Source organism: Triticum aestivum, chromosome 1B (genome assembly GCF_018294505.1).
Source record: "Triticum aestivum cultivar Chinese Spring chromosome 1B, IWGSC CS RefSeq v2.1, whole genome shotgun sequence".
NCBI classification, from domain to species: Eukaryota; Viridiplantae; Streptophyta; class Magnoliopsida; order Poales; family Poaceae; genus Triticum; species Triticum aestivum.
The window spans coordinates 105210544-105230020 of record NC_057795.1 but is presented as its reverse complement, the minus strand read 5'-3'; the positions used below and the strand labels follow the sequence as shown (position 1 = coordinate 105230020).

General features: G+C 46.5%; 1 protein-coding gene across 2 annotated transcripts in view; it reads left to right on the top strand.

Moving 5' to 3' along the window:
* Positions 1-9407, top strand: part of LOC123110618 (uncharacterized) — a 29779-nt gene extending 20372 nt beyond the window's left edge. For both annotated transcript variants that reach the window (XM_044531174.1, XM_044531179.1), the window contains exon 4: positions 6924-9407. In XM_044531174.1, the coding sequence (XP_044387109.1) occupies positions 6960-8078 (1119 nt within the window). In that variant the 5' untranslated portion in view covers positions 6924-6959 and the 3' untranslated portion in view covers positions 8079-9407. The remainder of the gene's footprint in view (positions 1-6923) is intronic.
* Positions 9408-19477: the final 10070 nt, after the last annotated feature.

The following is a 19477-nucleotide window of genomic DNA, read 5'->3' as shown; positions in this document are numbered from 1 at the left end:
ATAATGTTCACAAAAGTTAGCCAAGCGAGTTTTAGAGCGAGTGATTCTCCCGGTTTAAATATCATTGTAGATTTGCTCGACGGGATGGTCTTTAGAAACTTTTACTCGAACTCGTGAAAGCTTTTGCTTGGATCTTGGTGGAACATATTCTTCATCTTGTTCTTCTTCTTGGCCTTCTTCATTGTTGATGTTGTCGTTCTCTTGTCGTGGTGGAGAAGGAGGTTGTTGATGTTCATCTTGGTGTACTTCCTCGTTTTCTTCATCTTGATGTGTCCCACTTGTGGACGCTTCCGTATCAACTCTTGGTTCACCTTGTCGTGAGGTGGAAGCTTCCACTTGGACGGACGAGGTACTCTCCTTCACCTCCGTTGGACGAATCTTGCCAATAGACAAGTCTTGGATTGCTTCCGACGGGTCTTTGTCTCCTACATCAATTGGCAATTGCTCTACTTGCGAGCCGTTAGATTCATCAAACTTCACATCTACCGTCTCTTCAACCTTTCGGGTGAAATTATTGTAGACACGGTAAGTGTGAGAGTTTGAGCCATAACCAAGTAGGAAACCTTCATGAGATTTAGAAGCAAATTTAGAACGACGATGCTTATCAAGAATGTAGCACTTTGGACCGAATACTCGAAAGTATCCAACTTGGTGTTCGTTACCGGTGAGGAGCTCGTATGCCGTCTTGCCGAGTAGCTTCTAAAGATACAAGCGATTTGTTGCATGACAAGCTGTCTCAACCGCTTCCGCCCAAAAGTGCTTTGGCGTCTTGTATTCATCAAGCATCGTTCTCGCCATTTCGATGAGCGTCCGGTTCTTCCTCTCAACAACTCCATTTTGTTGAGGTGTGTACATAGCCGAGAACTCATGTGAAATCCCTTCTTCGTCAAGAAAGGTGTCCACATTTGCGTTCTTGAACTCCGTTCTGTTGTCGCTGCGAACCTTCTTGATCTTCACTTCAAATTGATTATGGGCCCTTCTAGCGAAGTTTTTGAAGATCTTTTGGACCTATGATTTATCATTGAGAAAGAACACCCACGTAAATCTTGAAAAATCATCAACTATAACTATACCAAAAGAATTTCCACCGAGACTTTTGTAAGCGTTGGGACCGAAAAGATCCATGTGAAGTAGCTCGAGTGACCTCCTTGTGGTCATGATGTTCTTCACGGGATGCCTTCCTCCAACCTGTTTACCTGCTTGACAAGCGCTGCAAAGTCTATCCTTATCAAATATGACATCGTTAACGCCAAGGATATGATTACCTTTAATAAGCTTCTCAAGGTTTCGCATGCCCATATGACCTAACCGCCTATGCCACAACCAGCATTTAGAGGATTTAGCAATTAAGCAAGTTCTAGGTTGAGCCTTTTTAGTGAAATCAACAATGTAAAGATCACCTCTACGTATACCGGTAAAGATCATTTTATGATTGTCTCTTCGAAACACTTGACAATCTACTTCAGTAAATAGGACATTGAAACCGAAATCAGCAAGTCTAGATACTGAAAGTAAATTGTACCCAAGAGATTCAACGAGCATGACATTTTGTATGGAGCTATCATGTGAGATGGCCACCTTACCGAGGCCAACCACCTTACCCTTTGAGTTATCACCAAAAGTGACATACTTTCAAGGGCCGTCGTTTTCATCAAGCTCACGAAACATATCTTTATCTCCGGTCATGTGATCGATATATCCACTATCAAGAACCCATTCCTTTCCTCCTGCCATGTATCCCCGAAGATTTGCCATAAGACCAAAGTATCTCATTGCATCATCAAGATCAAAGTCACTATCATCATCCTCATCATAGTATCCATGTTCAACATCGTCATGTGATGGATTAATTCCTAGAGAGGGTGATTCATTAGAATGAGTTTGACAATGATCTTCTTTATGAATTTTAATAGCTTTAGAAATAATATCACTAATAATTCCAACATCTCCTTTGGCACGCATAAGATTTGTAAGCTCAAATAGACAATCACCAAACTTAGGATCATTGGAATTCATCCTACTCAAGGCAATAGACTTATGAAGAATTTCATCTAGATTTTTCAAGGAATAATTTGGAAAACGTTCCTCAAAAAAATTCCATATAGTGTAGGCACACTCAAGAGTAGGCAAACAACCAAACAAGTTTCTAGGCAAACCTCTAGTGATAAGATTAACAGTTCTAAGATTGCGAATCATGTCAATTGACTCATCAAGGGTGGGATGCATAGGATCAACATGAGGTGCACAAGGGCTAGTAATGTACTTGTTCAAATGATATTCATTGAAAATCACAAGCATCTCATTTTTTCACTCATGAAAATACTCTCCATCAAGTATAGGCACTCTATGTCTAAGACTCCCCAAAGTAGACTCATCCATCTTCCTCCAATGGTGTTTAAACCAAAGCAATGGAGACCAAAGCTCTGATACCAATTGAAAGGATCGAGAAGAGGTGTCTAGAGGGGGTGAATAGACACTAAGCGAGAAAAGTTGCAGTTTTCAATTTCTTTGAGGTGAAGTGAAGTTTGGCACAAGTTTTAACATTCACAATACATATCAAGCAAGCATGACAAGAGTATGTGAGCAGCAGAAATGAAAGCATGCAAATTGCAAGAATGTAAAGGGATGGGATTGGAGTGTGCAAACGCAATTTGGAGACACGGAGATTTTTTAGCCGTGGTTCCGATAGGTGGTGCTATCGTACATCCACGTTGATGGAGACTTCAACCCACGAAGGGTAACGGTTGCGCGAGTCCACGGAGGGCTCCACCCACGAAGGGTCCACGAAGAAGCAACCTTGTCTAGCCCACCATGGCCGTCGCCCACGAAGGACTTGCCTGACTAGGGTAGATCTTCACGAAATAGGCGATCTCCTTGCCCTTACAAACTCCTTGGTTCAACTCCACAATCTTGACAGAGGCTCCCAAGTGACACCTAGCCAATCTAGGAGACCACTCTCCAAGAAGTAACAAATGATGCGTTGATGATGAACTCTTTGCTCTTGTGCTTCCAATGATAGTCTCCCCAACACTCAACTCTCTCTCACAGGATTTGGATTTGGTGGAAAGAAGATTTGAGTGGAAAGCAACTTGGGCAAGGCTAGAGATCAAGATTTATGTGGTAGGAATGGAATATCTTGACCTCAACACAAGTGTAGGTGGTTCTCTCTCAGAAAATGTATGTTGGAAGTGTAGGCATGTTCTGATGGCTCTCTCCACGAACGAAGAGTGGGTGGAGGGGTATATATAGCCTCCACACAAAATCTAACTGTTACACACAACTTACCAAACTCGGTGGGACCGAATCGTGAAATTCGGTCAGACCGATTTAGTAAATAATGTGACCGTTAGGATTTTTGGTGGGACCGACATGTCAACTCGGTGGGACCGATATCGTTAGGGTTAGGGCATAACGTAATCTCGGTGAGACCGATTACACAAACTCGGTGAGACCGATTTTGGTAATAGACACACAGAGAGTTGGTCAGGCAAACTCGGTGGGACCGATTCGCTCATCTCGGTTGGACCGAAACATTACGAAGGGGAACAGAGAATTTGCATTGTAATCTCGGTAGGACCGATTACACAAACTCGGTGAGACCGATTTTGATAATGGACACACACAGAGAGATTTCAATCCCATCTCGGTGAGACCGAGATCCCTATCGGTGAGACCGAAAAGACTAGGGTTTCTGGCAGTGGTTATGTCAACTGAACTCGGTGACGCCAGCTAGAAAGATTTGGTAGGGCCGAGTTTGACTTTTGGTTTGGGACATATGTGGATGTGAGAAAGTGGTTGAGGGCTTTGGAGCATATCACTAAGCACTTTGAGCAAGCAAGCCATTAGGCAACACCTCATCCCCTCTTAATAGTACTGGCTTTTTTATGGACTCAATGTGATCTTGGATCACTAAAAGGTAAAATGTAGAGTCTTGTGCTTTGAGCTTGAGCCAATCCTTTGTCCTTAGCAACTTGAAGGGGTTCCATATCCTCTAGTCCATGCCACTCTATTGTTGAACTTATCTGAAATATACTAGGTAAAAGCATTAGTCCAACAAAAGATATGTTGACATTAATTACCAAAATCACCCAGGGAGCACTTGTGCTTTCACCAAGCCACCATGGAGCCATCCACGGCTGGAGCAGCGGCCACCCCGGCCTCTACCCAACCCGCGCCGCCCGCCGAGCTCCAAGCGTTGGAGCCGCCAGGCACGCACCCGCGCATCGAGACGCCAAAGGGGAGGGACGTCGCTGAAGTCCCCGAACATGGCCGATCCAGGTCGAAGACGGAGATGCCCAACTCCCCGCAGGCCCCCGCCGCCATGGGGACACCACCACGAGGCCCACCACGCCGCCGACTGAGTATAGGAGCCACGCCGCCCACACCTGCCGGGCGCCGTCGCCACCTGCCCGCCAGAGCGCCTGCGAGCCAGGCGGAACCGGGCCAGCCCCCGAAGCAGCCAGCCGCACCACCCCGCCCCGCACGCCGCCGGGCGGCCCTTGCCATCTCGGCCCGCGTTGCCCGTCGGTCGCCTGCCCGAGCACCTGCCTGATCCAGATCTGGGCCGAGGTGCCCACTGCCGCCGCCCGAGCTGGCACGCCCCCACCGAGCCCTCGACGAGCAGCCGCCCGCGCCGCCAACCCAAGCCGCCGCCGCCGCGCAGCCCTTGCCGCCGCCACGCCACGCCGTCCTGCAGAACAGCGCGCCTCCAAGCCGAGGATCTGCCCCACGCCAGCCCGCCGCAAGGAGGGGGAAGAAGCCCCGTCGCCGCCGCCGTCGGCCGGGCTTTGCCCGGCGGCGCGAGACGGCAGCGGCGAGGAGGGGGGGGGGAAGGAACGGGGGGGCTGGAGGAGGAGGGTGCTAGGGTTCGCCTCGCCGCTCGCGGGAGCGGACGAGACGAACGGCTGCTCACCATTCCAGAATTGGCACAGCAGCACCAAGTTCCAAAAAATTTCTGTCCCTATGTGGTTAAAGCTTAACAATAAGTGGGGGCGGCGGCTTGCGTTGGCTAGTTCATGAAGCTTAACAATAAGTGGGGGCGGCGGGGAGGGGGGGGGATTGGGCGTGAATTGGAGGCGAGGTGGGCGTGGATCGGAGCCGGGGTGGCGGGCAGCAGCAACCGGGAGGTGCAGCGACAACGATGGCGGGGGGGAGAGGGGGCATCAACGACTGGCAAGAAGAAGATGGCGACAATGCGACGAGAGGATCACAACATGAGTTGCGCGTGCGAAAAAATAGACCTAAGTCTAATACCATGTTAGAAAATATGCAACTTGTATTTTCTAGGGCCAAGGGACAGTGTATATACACACACACACACACAATATACATGTGGTAAATATGCAAAAAGCTCCTTGTACTAATGGGAAAGTATACATGCTACATGCAAACGTGATATAACTCTAACAGTCACGATCCCTTGCCTCATTCCTACTGCCGCCTCCCCCTCACAGCCTCCCACAATTCACTTCCTAGTTCATCCTGACGCCTACCCCCACCCCCAGGCCCAGGCCCCATCCTCCTACTGTAGGTCTGATGGCCTCCATCCCCTTCACTCGGGGTTTGAAATTCAAATGGCTATGCTAAATCTTGTAGTGCCACCACTCTTGTCGGAACCGGTGCCTTCATAGAAAACTTGCGGTGTCTGTTAATTACGGGTGATCCCCTTTTAGGCATGGCAGATTTCTTGTGATTTTTTTTTCAAACTGCATATATTTTTAGACTTCGTCATGATTTGGAGTGCAGCTTTAAACAACATAATGCATATGACCTGCTGCTAAAAGAATATAGCTGAGGTTTCTTGCAAGTATGCTTTCTATACTACATATGTTAAGTATCAAATCAGCGGCAATGACAGCATCACAGGTCGGCCGCATAAGAGAATCACAAGGGCACACTGTCGTAGGAAAGGCCATGTTGCTGCACGGTGACGCAAGATAAATAACTAAAACATGGTCGGTTGATTAACAATATGAACATAAGTTTGGCACATATGTAAATTTGTTCACAAAATACCATGTCAAAGCAACTGTTCAGATTTAGTATTCTACAACAAAATAAGATTTAGTACTCAAGGTTTTTGTGATGAAATACCTTCAACAGTAGCATCATGGCTTTTTATTTTTGTAGTATTATTACTGAACTTGTATCTTGATCCATAGTCATATAAATCTTTACAAGAAAATTTTGATCAGCTGAAAGAACAGATCAAGAAAGCATAATCGGTTTATGTCCAGACGTCTAATAAAATCCAAAATTGTCAATGGGCACAAAACACGGTTCTTCATTGGGAAATAATCTATGAATTCATATGGTGCTTTTATTGATTTTTTAGTACACGGCAAGAAAGTTTTTCCTTTGAAACAATTACATGGCAACAAAGTAGTCAAAAGAAAGAACAAGGACAGACTTTAACAAACATAGATTGATTTTGGTTTGGATCCACCGAGCAGAACTTGCGGAACAGGTGTGGCGGGGTGTGACTTTTGATCCATCGATTGCCGTTTAGGCCAGCTGGAGCGTTGGAGAAGAATTGGAAGACCTAATTACAGATTTGGGGGAACTGGAGAAGAAAGAATCGAGTGCTTGCATTCTGTACGAGAAACCTCGCTGCCGGCGGCTGTACATACGCCAGACCGATTGCTAACCTAGACATTCTTTTCCCTGAGTGAATTCAGATTGCTGGCCGGTGCTGTGTGGAACTGCTTAGGCCAGGCCCAGTATGGATGTAGTCAGTATAGAGAAAATAGCCTCTGGGGACCCTCGGTGCCGGGGGCCCGGGGCGGCCGCACCCCCCTGCCCCCCCCCCCCCCCTCATGTTATTTTTCCTCACAATTGCATGGGGTAGTTTTGCAAGTTGCTTTTAATTTGTCCGACTCTTTAAAAATCATATTCCTCACATATTTTTATTACTGGATCTACAGGAGATCAGAGAGATATAAACATCCATTATCAACAATATGCAATTGTCAATTACATTGGTGCAGCTATGGAACGAGTGGGAAATCAGGTTGCTTGTGCTTCTCAGTTTTACACTGCAACTATTCCTCTTCTTCACAGGGGGGCGTAGGAGACGAAGCAGTAACAAATTGCTAAGATTCTCTATTTGGTTGGCTTATTTGGGGGCAGACATGATTGCATTTTATACTCTTGGTCAGATCTCTCGACTTGGAGATTCTATCAATAGTAGGGATCCGTTTACAGGGACCATGTCTTTGGCATTCTTTTGGGCACCTTTCCTTCTTGTTCATCTTGGCGGACAAGACACTATTACTGCCTTTTCATCTGAGGATAACAATTTGTGGCTAAGGCATTTTCTGAATCTTTTAGTTGAAGTCAGCCTTGCATTATATGTCTTTTGGAAATCAATGGGGAACAACAACCAGCTTTTAGTTCCAGCCATGTTTGTCTTTGTTTCTGGAATAATTAAGTACTGGGAGAGGATATGGGCTCTCAAGTATGGGAGTAAGACTGACCTTAATAGCACCACTAGTAACTATGAAAATAATCAATTGCCACTACTAAGTGTTGAGCAAGATAGATACTGTGACATTGTTTGCTATGCTCTCCGCACGGCACGCTATATTCGGGGATTCCTTGCAGGGCGGGCGACCTTTCAGATGGGGCATGAAATTCGGTTTACATTAGTAGAATATTTTGGAAGATTTGCAGAGCATGGGGCAAAACTTAAGATCATTGAGATGGAGCTCGCTATTATATATGATGATCTCTACACCAAGGCTGTTCTGTTTAGGACATGGACAGGTAGCATATTTCGTTGTGTTGTGCATATCTCTACAGTGGTTGCTTTTGTGCTCTTCTACGCAAACAGGAAAGAAAGCTATAGCAGAGTGGATATTGCAGTAACATATGCATTACTCATTGGTAGCACTTTTATGGAACTTGTTTCAATTATTATGGCAATGGTATCACCATGGGCATGGGCATTCTTGAAAGCACGGAATTTTCACTGGCTTACCAACTTGTTCTGGTCTATCTTCAACATTGTTCAGCCGGAGAAGAGGCTGTGGTGGTCAGATTCCATGGGGCAATATAACCTTCTGCGCTCCATATTCTGAATCACCAATCATTGGCATGATCAGAAATATCATAAATTCTGTTGGTTTGGCTAAGGTCTGGAAGCACTTACGGCACACCAAGGATGTCAAAGCTAAGAAGAAGATCATGGAATGTGTGGTGCAGTGGTTGGACAAGCAGGATCGTTTCAAAGACTTGGCAACAGGGATGAGGCCTAAACTTGGCACAGAGTTGGAGTTGATACTGCGAGGACCTTTTGAGCATGCCATACTCCAACTACATTTATTTACAGATTATCATATAAGGGGTCTACTTGCCGAGGAGGGATCACCTCTACACAACAAAGGAGATAGATCAGATCTTGCGAGCATATGTGAGGAAATATCAAATTACATGATCTATCTTCTTGTTGTAAACCCTTCCATGTTGCCAGTCAGTACCACTGCAGAAGATACACTTGCATTGTTCCCAGAGAAAATATTCTCTACCGGCAGGGGTGGTGTCAGAGATATGTCAATCCTTGTGCTGGATAGACTTAAGCTATTTGTCCTAAAGATTTGTAATTACTTTGTGAAGGAGTCTTCAACAGATAGGACAGTAGCCCCTGCAGACCTAGGCTTGGATCTTCCCCTGTCTACCAGCCAGAAACATATTCGAGAAGTGCTACATAAGGATTGGACGGCTGCTGGAGAAATTGAAGGCAAAATTCTGTTGGGTGCCCGAGCTTTATTGGACTTTCCAGATTCTGAATTGACCATCGATGAATTATTGGCGGAGATCAAAGAAATATGGATAAGGCTGCTTGTTTATGCAGCAGGCAAGTCACACGCAGAGGCACATGCACAACAGATGAGCAGAGGAGGAGGGGAGCTGCTCACATTTGTTTGGTTACTCATGGCTGCCCACTATGAGCTCGGTGATGTTGCTCGCAGGCTCGATCTTGTTTCATCGTCATCTGGTGCTGGAGAGGGAGATCGGCTTTTCGCCTTCAATTTTCCATCTTATGAACGACCTACACCCATGTAGGCCTTGCATTGCAGGCTCACAGATATTTGCATGGTTCAGCAACCTGCATGCAAGTCAAGCTAGGCTTAATATGAGGTCATGTTTACTCTCCTGACCCTCATCCGTGTCGAAACAGTTGTGGTTATCCCAGAGAGGCCATATGTTGTAGTAGGTCATTCATATTGTCCGGATAGATAATTTAAGATGTTGTATATATTTGTTTCTACTGCTGCAATAACATTTTAACAAAATGTTGCATTTGGACTGCAATGACCCTATACCATAAATGTCGTTCCTATACATTTTGGAAGTTGCGACTGTAATTGTATAAACTTGTGTGTGTTCAATCATGTATGCGATGTGAATGTGTTGGGATCATTGTCATGCACTCGTGCTCTTCTGTTAACTTCTGTTTTATGTATTGAAGATGGTTTTCCCCTCTTAATGGAATCCAGACAAGAATTTGTTGCAGTTTTGTCAGACCCAGGTGGTCTGAAGAACAGGATTCAGAAATATGTAGACTGAACTAGAGGATTTGCTTGAATTCAGAGGAAAGATTAAGCGAGTCTAGCTCGTTACAGAGGTTCTAGCCGGCCAGGAACACTGGCGGCTGTAAGGGGGAAACCCTAGAAATGACCAGATGCCTTCACTCGATCCCATCTCCTGGCTTTATAGCCTTACAAAGTGGAGTAAAAAGAAGAGAAAAAGAGAAACAGAAAACAAAGTCGCTGTAGTGTTTTGCCGGAAAGGGTACAGCGACAGCCGGGGCCATCACAGCCACACGATGACGATCGGACGCGCGTCGGGTCTTCATAACGGTTGAAGCGGTACGACGTTTCTCTGGCCGTGCGATAGACCATGGGTGGCTCCTGGCGCCTCCCGCCAGACAGACACGGTTTGAATTAACTGAATCCCGATTGCAGAGTGCTGAATCTTCAGACAACTAGACTTGGGTCCTGACAACTCCCCCCGATTCAGATCAGACCTGTCCTTAGGGCTGGAAGTTGGGAAACACTTTCTGTATGAATGTGGCGTCCTCCCATGTGGCCTCGTCCATAGGTAAGTTACTCCACTTGATGACCCATCTGACAACTGGAACACTGATGTCACTTTGTACGCGTGGAATAAGCTTTCTTTCTAGTAACTGCTCTGGCTCCAGCAAGATTGTACCATCAGGGTTCAACAAGGGCAACTTGGGATTAGGGATTGCCATGGGGCCTATATGCTTCTTGAGCTGGCTCACATGGAAAGTGTCATGTAACTTGCAGTCATCAGGAAGGAGGAGTTTGTAGGCCACGGTACCCACCTTTTGGATAACTCTGAATGGGCCATAAAACTTGGAATGCAGCTTGAGGCATTTGTGGATGCTGAGAGTGGTATGCCTATAAGGTTGTAGTTTGAGATATACCATGTCCCGTATTTCTAGGGTTCTCTCAGATCTCTTCTTGTCAGCATAATGCTTCATTCTAGTTTGAGCTTTCAGGAGGTTCTCTTTTATGTGAGCTGTTGTTTGTTCAGCAGTGAGCACATTAGGGAAATTTTCCATTTCCTCAACAGGATAAAGAGCAGGCTCAGCTAACATATGAGGTGGGCTGCCATATAGAGCCTGAAAGGGTGTTATATTTAATGTTGTGTGGTAGCTAGTATTGTACCACCATTCAACTAAAGACAACCAGTTGAGCCACTTCTATGGTTGGATGAAAGCCATGCATCTCAAATAATTTTCAAGACATCGATTAACTCTTTCTGCCTGACCATTTGACTGGGGGTGATAAGAAGTGCTCATGTGTAACTTGATGCCCAGCTTCTTAAACAGGTCTTGCCAGAGCTTGCTAGTGAAGATCTTATCTCTGTCTGTTACAATCACAGCTGGTAGCCCATGAAGTCTGAAAATGTTATCAGTAAAAGCCTTGGCTACAGTATTGGCTATAATGGGGTGCTTCAATGGGATAAAGTGGCTATATTTGGTGAACCTATCCACAACAACCAAAATCATGTTTTTGTTGTGAGAAGTAGGAAGACCCCCTACAAAATCCATGCTTATGAGGCACCAAGCAAAACCTGGGACTGGCAGAGGTTGGAGCAACCCAGGGTACTTGCAATGTTCAGCCTTGTTGATTTGACAAGTAGGGCACCGCTTGATATAATCAACAATAAATTGTTTCATGCCAGACCAGTGGAAGAGAAGTTTAACTCTTTGATATGTAGCTCTATGTCCAGAATGGCCACCTAACTCAGAGCTATGTAAAGCAGCTAGCAGCTTAGTTCTGATGGTGTTATCAGCTCCTATCACAATTCTGTTTTTTGTATCTGTGCACACCTTGTTGGACAGTGTAGTTGGTCGCAGAGTCAAGATTGAGAGTCAATTGAGCTAATAAGTCCTTGCATCTCTGATCATTTTTGTAGCTATCAACTACTTCAGTTACCCAAGCAGGTTTTACAGCAGAAGCTACTAGAGTATGAATTTTGTGTTGCACCCTGGAGAGGGCATCAGCCACTTTGTTTTTCTTGCCCTGTTTGTACTCCACAGTGTAATTATAGCCTAGGAGTTTGACCAAAAGCTTGTGCTGAATTCCTTCAGTGAGTTTTTGTTCTTGTATATATTTCAGACTCTGCTGATCAGTTCTGATGATGTGAGAAGATGCAGCAAAGTAATGTTTCTAGTGCTTGAGGGCTTCAATGATTGCTAGGGCTTCTTTGTCATAAGTAGAGTAAGCAGCTGCTCTAGGGCCAATTGCTTTACTGAAAAATGATATGGGTCTCCCTTCTTGCATTAAGACTACCCCCATTCCATAGGCACTAGCATCAGTTTCCAGGATAAAAGGCTTAGAGAAGTCTGGTAAGGCCAGCACTGGTGCTTGTGTCATTTTGTTCTTAAGGGTATTGAAAGCCTGTACTTGTTCTTGCCCCCAAATGAAACTGTCCTTCTTCAAGGAATTAAACAGTGGTCTGCAGATGATTCCATAGTTTTTTACAAACCTTCTGTAATACAGTCAGGCCCAAGAAGCTCCTCAGCTGAGTAAGATTTTCAGGTTCTGGCCATTGTGTTACTGCCTGAATTTTGACTGGGTCAGTGGCCACTCCATCAGCCCTGATAACATGGCCCAAGTACTCCACCTGAGGCTGGGCAAAGACACACTTGCTAGCTTTCAGGTACAGCTGATGTTCTTTCAGTGTTTCAAACACTTGTTGCAAATGAATTAAGTGTTCTTTCATATTTTTACTAAATATCAGAATGTCATCGAAGAACACTAGGACAAATTTTCTGAGATACTTGGCCAAAATAGTATTCATGAGCATTTGGAAAGGTGCAGGAGCATTTGTTAGGCCAAAGGGCATGACCAAGTATTCATAGTGTCCACAGTGAGTGCTAAAAGCAGTTTTCTCAATATCCTCTTCCTTCATTCTGATCTGGTGGTACCCACTTCTGAGATCAAGTTTAGTGAAAACAGTTGCTCCATGCAGTTCATCTAACAAGTCCTCAATCACAGGGATGGGGTACTTGTTTTTAATTGTCTGAGCATTGACCTTTTTGAAATCATTGCAAAGTCTCCATGAGAGATCTTTCTTTTTCACTAAAATTGCAGGGGAGGAGTAAGGGCTTTTACTGTCTCTGGTCACCATGCTTTTAAGCATCCCTTGGATGATAGTTTCCACAACTTCCTTTTGGTGATAAGGTAAACTGTAAGGCCTTTGGTTTATTACCTTTGCACCAGGTTCAAAAGGGATTGCATGATCTACACTTCTCTGAGGTGGTAAGTCAGTAGGAGTACCAAATATCTCCTTGTATTAACCCATAAGTTCTTGGACAGGAGGGGGAACAATAGTGTCAGACTGCTCTGTCAGGGCAATTCTGTTTAACAGTAGCACAACCCCACAAATATTATCATCAGAGAGGTTCTCCATGCAGTCCATTTCCTGGACTGGTTCACTAGGGAGACTCTCATCTTTGAAGATTTTCTTTTCTCCTGATTTTAGAGCTACTTGGACTTCCATTTCCTCAAAATCTAATTGAACAGGACTCAAAGTTTTCATCCAATCAGCTCCCAATATGACATCATAACCTTGCAACTGTAGTACTCTGAAATCATGTGAAAATTCAGTTCCTTGTACAGCAAAAGGGCACTGGAGAGCAATGAATTATGTCCATAAAGCTGCTCCATTTGCAACAAGCACTTTCTTTTTCTTAGTTGGAGTGAGAGCACAATGAGCAAGTTGTGCTCTTTTAGGGGTGACAAAAGTTGCAGTGCTGCCACTGTCAATGAGGGCCGTAGCAGGTTTGTTCCCCAGCATTTACTGTAACAGTGAAACTCAGCTTAGAGGAAGTGACTCCCATGAGAGCATGCATAGAGATTTGCAAAGGAGGATCATCCATGTCAGTGGGTGGGGGAGCTTCAGTATCATCAGCGGTGTAATAGACCAATTCTGCATCATCAGGGCAGGTGTCTTGTAAGGCTTGTATCTGCATTTGATTTGCAAGCTTGCAAACTTTCTTATGGTCAGGAAACCATGTTTCTTTGCACTTGTAGCAAATTCCCTTCATTCTAGCTTGTTGAATGACAGTAGGTGTATTGTTAGGAGGGGGTTTTCCTGGATCAAATTGAACCTGTCTCCTAACTGGCTAATTAATATAGGCCACTAGTGTTTTCTTGTTAGGTTGTGCTTGTTCCATCCTTCTGTTGGAAATATGCCCTAGAGGCAATAATAAAAGGATTATTATTATATTTCTTTGTTCATGATAGTTGTCTTTTATTCATGCTATAATTGTATTATCCGGAAATCGTAATACACGTGTGAATACTTAGACCAAAACATGTCCCTAGTGAGCCTCTAGTTGACTAGCTCGTTGATCAACAGATAGTCATGGTTTCCTGACTATGGACATTGGATGTCGTTGATAACGGGATCACATCATTGGGAGAATGATGTGATGGACAAGACCCAATCCTAAGCATAGCACAAGATCGTGTAGTTCGTTTTGCTAGAGCTTTTCCAATGTCAAGTATATCTTCCTTAGACCATGAGATCGTGTAACTCCCGGATACCGTAGGAGTGCTTTGGGTGTACCAAACGTCACAACGTAACTGGGTGACTATAAAGGTGCACTACAGGTATCTCCGAAAGTGTCTGTTGGGTTGACACGGATCGAGACTGGGATTTGTCACTCCGTATTACGGAGAGGTATCACTGGGCCCACTCGGTAGTGCATCATCATAATGAGCTCAAAGTGACCAAGTGTCTGGTCACGGGATCATGCATTACGGTACGAGTAAAGTGACTTGCCGGTAACGAGATTGAACGAGGTATTGGGATACCGACGATCAAATCTCGGGCAAGTAACATACCGTCTGACAAAGGGAATAGTATACGGGGTTGCTTGAATCCTCGACATCGTGGTTCATCTGATGAGATCATCGAGGAGTATGTGGGAGCCAACATGGGTATCCAGATCCCGCTATTGGTTATTGACCGGAGAGCCGTCTCGGTCATGTCTGCATGTCTCCCGAACCCGTAGGGTCTACACACTTAAGGTTCGGTGACGCCAGGGTTGTATGAATATGAGTATGTAGCAAACCGAATGTTGTTCGGAGTCCCGGATGAGATCCCGGACGTCACAAGGAGTTTCGGAATGGTCCGGAGGTAAAGAATTATATATAGGAAGTGTTGTTTCGGCCATCGGGAAAGTTTCGGGGTCACCCGATATTGTACCGGGACCACCGGAAGGATCCCGGGGGGTCCACCGGGTGGGGCCACCTATCCCGGAGGGCCCCGTGGGCTGAAGTGGGAGGGGAACCAGCCCCTAGTGGGCTGGTGCGCCCCTCCTGCCCCCCCTGCGCCTAGGGTTGGAAACCCTAGGTGGGGGGCGCGCCCCACTTGCCTTGGGGGGCACTCCACCCCCCTGGCCGCCGCCCCCCTTGGGAGATTAGATCTCCCAGGGCCGGCGCCCCCCCTGGAGGCCTATATAAAGGAGGGGGAGGGAGGGCAGCCGCACCCTGTGTCTTGGCGCCTCCCTCCCCCTGCTACACCTCTTCCTCCTCCCGCAATAGCTTGGCGAAGCCCTGCCGGAGTTCTGCTGCATCCACCACCACGCCGTCGTGCTGTTGGATCTTCATCAACCTCTCCTTCCCCCTTGCTGGATCAAGACGGAGGAGACATCACGCTGACCGTACGTGTGTTGAACGCGCAGGTGCCGTCCGTTCGGCGCTAGGATCTCCGGTGATAGGATCACGACGAGAACGACTACCTCAACCCCGTTCTCTTGAATGCTTCCGCACGCGATCTACAAAGTGGTATGTAGATGCATCTCTCTGCTATCACTCGTTGCTTAGATGAACTCATAGATTGATCTTGGTGGAACCGTAGGAAAAATTTTATTTTCTGCAACGTTCCCCAACACCTTCTGGCCAACCAAATAGCTTTTTGTAAATCACCTGGTTCATGACATTGGACATGATGTTGGATGGTATCACTCAGACCAGCAATGAAACTTGCTTTGTAATAATTAGCAGGCAAGGCAGGGTTATCTCTTCTAAGCAAGTTCATAGACTGTTCAAATTTGAGCACATAATCATTGACAGTGCCAGTCTGATTGAGAGCATGGAAAGTTCTGACATTGTCACAAGCTGATGTTTCTGAAAACCTATCCCCAATCAGCCTACAAAACATGTACCAAGGTAATGTATTGGCTATAATTCATGTTCCTCTCCATCACTCTATTGCTGACCCCTTTAAATAAGTTACAACAATTTCAATTTTTTGTTCTAGTAGCGTTCTAGCAGCTTCAAAGTACATTTCAATGGTTTGTATCCAGGAGTTAATTCCACTGCCATCAAACTCAGGAATATTATACTTAGCAGGTTTCACGAGAGTCAATGGTCTTCTGTTGTCTTGGACCTGGTCTCTCTGAACATTGCCCCCTCGGCCAACTTGCTGTTGAGCCTGCTCCTCACCTTGCTCATGATCTATCTGAATGATTTGCTGAACATTACCTGCTTGAGGAATTGCAGCAGTTGCTCTTCCATCCAGTGGAGGAAGTTTGTTCTCAGCAAAGTGGGGGTGTCTATAAGGGATTTTGTTGCTACCATCCAAGTTGAGTTCTTTTCCAGTGTGCTTGTCCACCAAAGTTACAGAGTCTAGAGTGGGAGGGGTTTGGAGGCCCTCAGGTTGCCTATGCACAGGGCCTTGTGGTGTCTAATTTTGTCCACTACCCTGGGGCACATCTTGGGGATTGGGTGGGATTTCTTTGGGCTTGGGAAAACCCGCGATGAAGTTGTTTAGTGTGTCCTGCAGTTCCCCCAAAGATTTCTGCATGGACTGAAAATTGTTCTACACATGATCTCTGAAATCTTCAAAATCATGCTTGTCATGTTCTCTATTTTTCTGCAAGATTTGTACATCAAGCTGTAAGGACTGCAACTCCAAATTGCTGGTTGATGATGAGTCCGATGGGCCAATCATCTTGCATAGAAGGTCTTGCAGGGAGGGTTTTTAGAGCTGGCAAGAAACCGAGCAACCTCACTACAAAAGATCATCAGGCGAAGGGAGGAATTTTACCACAGCAGTTGCTGCGACCCGACCTTGGCCGTAGATCCTGCCGTCGCCTGCACCGCCAAAAAGTACACCGGATCTGGGTGGGAGGTGGGATTTTACTGATGAAACGATGTGTTTCGCCGCCGCCAATGCCGCCGTAGGCCACACGGCCGCCAAGATTGTCCGGTGAGAAGTGGAGGATTTTACAGCTCCTCCAACTCCACTTCGGCACCAGATCTCGCGCCGCCGAGGAGATGAACCTTGCTCTGATTACCACTTGTCAGACCCAGGTGGTCTGAAGAACAGGGTTTAGAAATATGTAGACTGAACTACAGAGGAAAGATTAAGCGAGTCTAGCTCATTACAGAGGTTCTAGCCGGCCAGGAACACTGGCGGCGGTAAGGGGGAAACCCTAGAAATGACCAGATGCCTTCACTCGATCCCATCTCCTGGCTTTATAGCCTTACAAAGTGGAGTAAAAAGAAGAGAAAAAGAGAAACAGAAAACAGAGTCGTTGTAGTGTTTTGCCGGAAAGGGTATAGCGATAGCCGGGGCCATCACAGCAACACAATGACGATCGGACGCGCGTCGGGTCTTCATAACAGTTGAAGCGGTACGACATCTCCCTGGCCGTGCGATCAACGATGGGTGGCTCCCGGCGCCTCCCGCCAGACAAACGTGGTTTGAATTAACTAAATCCCGATTGCAGAGTGCTGAATCTTCAGACAACTAGACTTGGGTCCTAACAAGTTTTGCAGGTTCAGAAAAAGCTCAGTTGTGTCATGCCATGCCAGAAGTCGCGGTTCGAACCCCGTTTCCCGCCCGATCTTCCTCTTCCCGCCCGACTATTTTGAAAACACTGCAAGCTAATAAAGTTGATTTTCTACGTCCAAGTGCAATACTACCCTACGTTCATAATATATTTTCCTCACTTCAAAAAATAGCATTGCAACATATCATGGTGTAAAATGCCCAGCTACCAAATCTACAAAGGAAAAACCAACAATATACTCTGTGAATGCGAATCAACCTGCGGTTGAGATGGTTAGGTGGACAGTGGTATCCCCAACCCACCAGGGTTCAAATCCTGGTGCTCGCATAATTCCTGGATTTATTTTAGAATTTTCGGTGATGCGCTTTCAGTGGGAGGAGACGTTCCCGTCGACAACGATGATATGCCGGCTCAGTCTCTCGGAGGTGCTCATAGGGGTAGGGTGTGCGTGTGTGCGTTCATAGGGGTGAGTGTATGCGCGTGTATATGAGCGCTTGGGTCTTTACTGATGCCCCAAAAAAATATACTCTGTGAATAATAAATGCCCCCGCACAGCGAAACAAAACCTACCTCTCAGGTCCAGAGGCCCTTCGTAACCTTAGCCTAGTTCCCCCTTAGGCCATCTCCCCTGGCCGCTGCCGGCGCCGGCGCCGTCGGTGGTGGCGACACCCGTCTCGCCGAAGGCGGAGGGAAAAGGAGGCACGACAGTTGTGGTGCACCTGTGCGGAGATGCACGATGACGAACGCGCACAGAGGTGGCCTGTGGAGTTGGAAGACGAGTTTCAGTGGCGTTGGCACTGGCAGATCGGACGTGGCCGCCCTTCACCGACGCGTTCTAGTGCCATGGCATGTGGCGGCGGATGCAGGCCCTTCCAGGCTTACGGTTACGCGCGCATCAGATGATGGGGTGATGCATCGGGCTCTGCTCCAGGTGACGCAGCGGCGCTTGGGAGGTCGCGGGGCATGCCCTGTTTGGGTTCGATCTGGACCCAAAGAGCGATGTTTCCCGGATCGGGTTCGATCGTGTGCCCCATCTATGCCGGAAGACCTGCAGGTCATCGACGTTCGTCTTCTCTTCTGCTGCCAGCCGGCGGCGTGGGGGATGCGGGCTCGGCCTGAATAAAGGTGGTTTGGCCCTGCTGTTTTTTGAGCGCCATGTCGTCGATCTGCTTCATGCGGGCCTCCTCGATCAAGACGCTGACGAGTTCCGGTCTTCCTCTCGGTGATTCCGCCGTTTGGCGCATGGTGTCACTTGATATCTAGATTGGAATTGATCCGGTCGCGCGTTGCCTTATATTCGACCAATGAGGCTTCATGAGGGGGTGACGCGAAGCTTCACTTTCTTGACGGCGCCACACGACATGTTTAAATATAGATTTTCATGGTATTGCCATGGGTGGAGAAAGTCATGATGGCTACGACTGGAGGTCCGTCATGGAGATGTGTTTTGGCGGCGATGAAGAATGGTGGCATAGGTTTTTCCTATGTGTTCTTCACTTGCAACAGCAACAGCCTTGGAAAAGAGGGCGTGGCAGCACAAGTGGACAGCATTTTGGTGGTGCTCCTTGAGTACCGAGTCGCGAATTCCAGGGTGAAAATCCAAGGTCTGGCATTCATTGGTTGTGCCCGGCAATGGCCTTGTTGAAGACATTGTTTTGTGAACACAGACTTTCTTCAGGGTGAAAACTCAAGATCTTTCATCAGGCGACGACATCGCTTGTGCTTTGTTTTCTTCTTGAAGGCGTCGTTTTTGGAGAATCTCTTTTGCGGTCCAGGTGTTGTCTTTGGTGGTGGTCGTTTTTGGAGAATCTTTTTTGCGGTCCGGGTGTTGTCTTCGGTGGTGGTTAGAGTGTTGCTGTTACGAATGACTCATCATCGTGACAGGGTCTTTCTTTTCTATTTCTCTTTTTTTTTCTTGGCTGCGTGCATCGTTGTTATCTTTGGACATCTTATTGATGCAAAGCCTGAGTGTAACCAATTGGTATCTTCGCGATATTAATATATTTTGTTTGTCAAAAATGCGAATAATAATTTTGTGCAGCTTGAGTAATGCTTGTTACTGTTACCAGTTTATGGTCCAATTTCTTAACATTGCCTACCGTCAGAATAACCGGCCGCATCATTAGTCCAGAT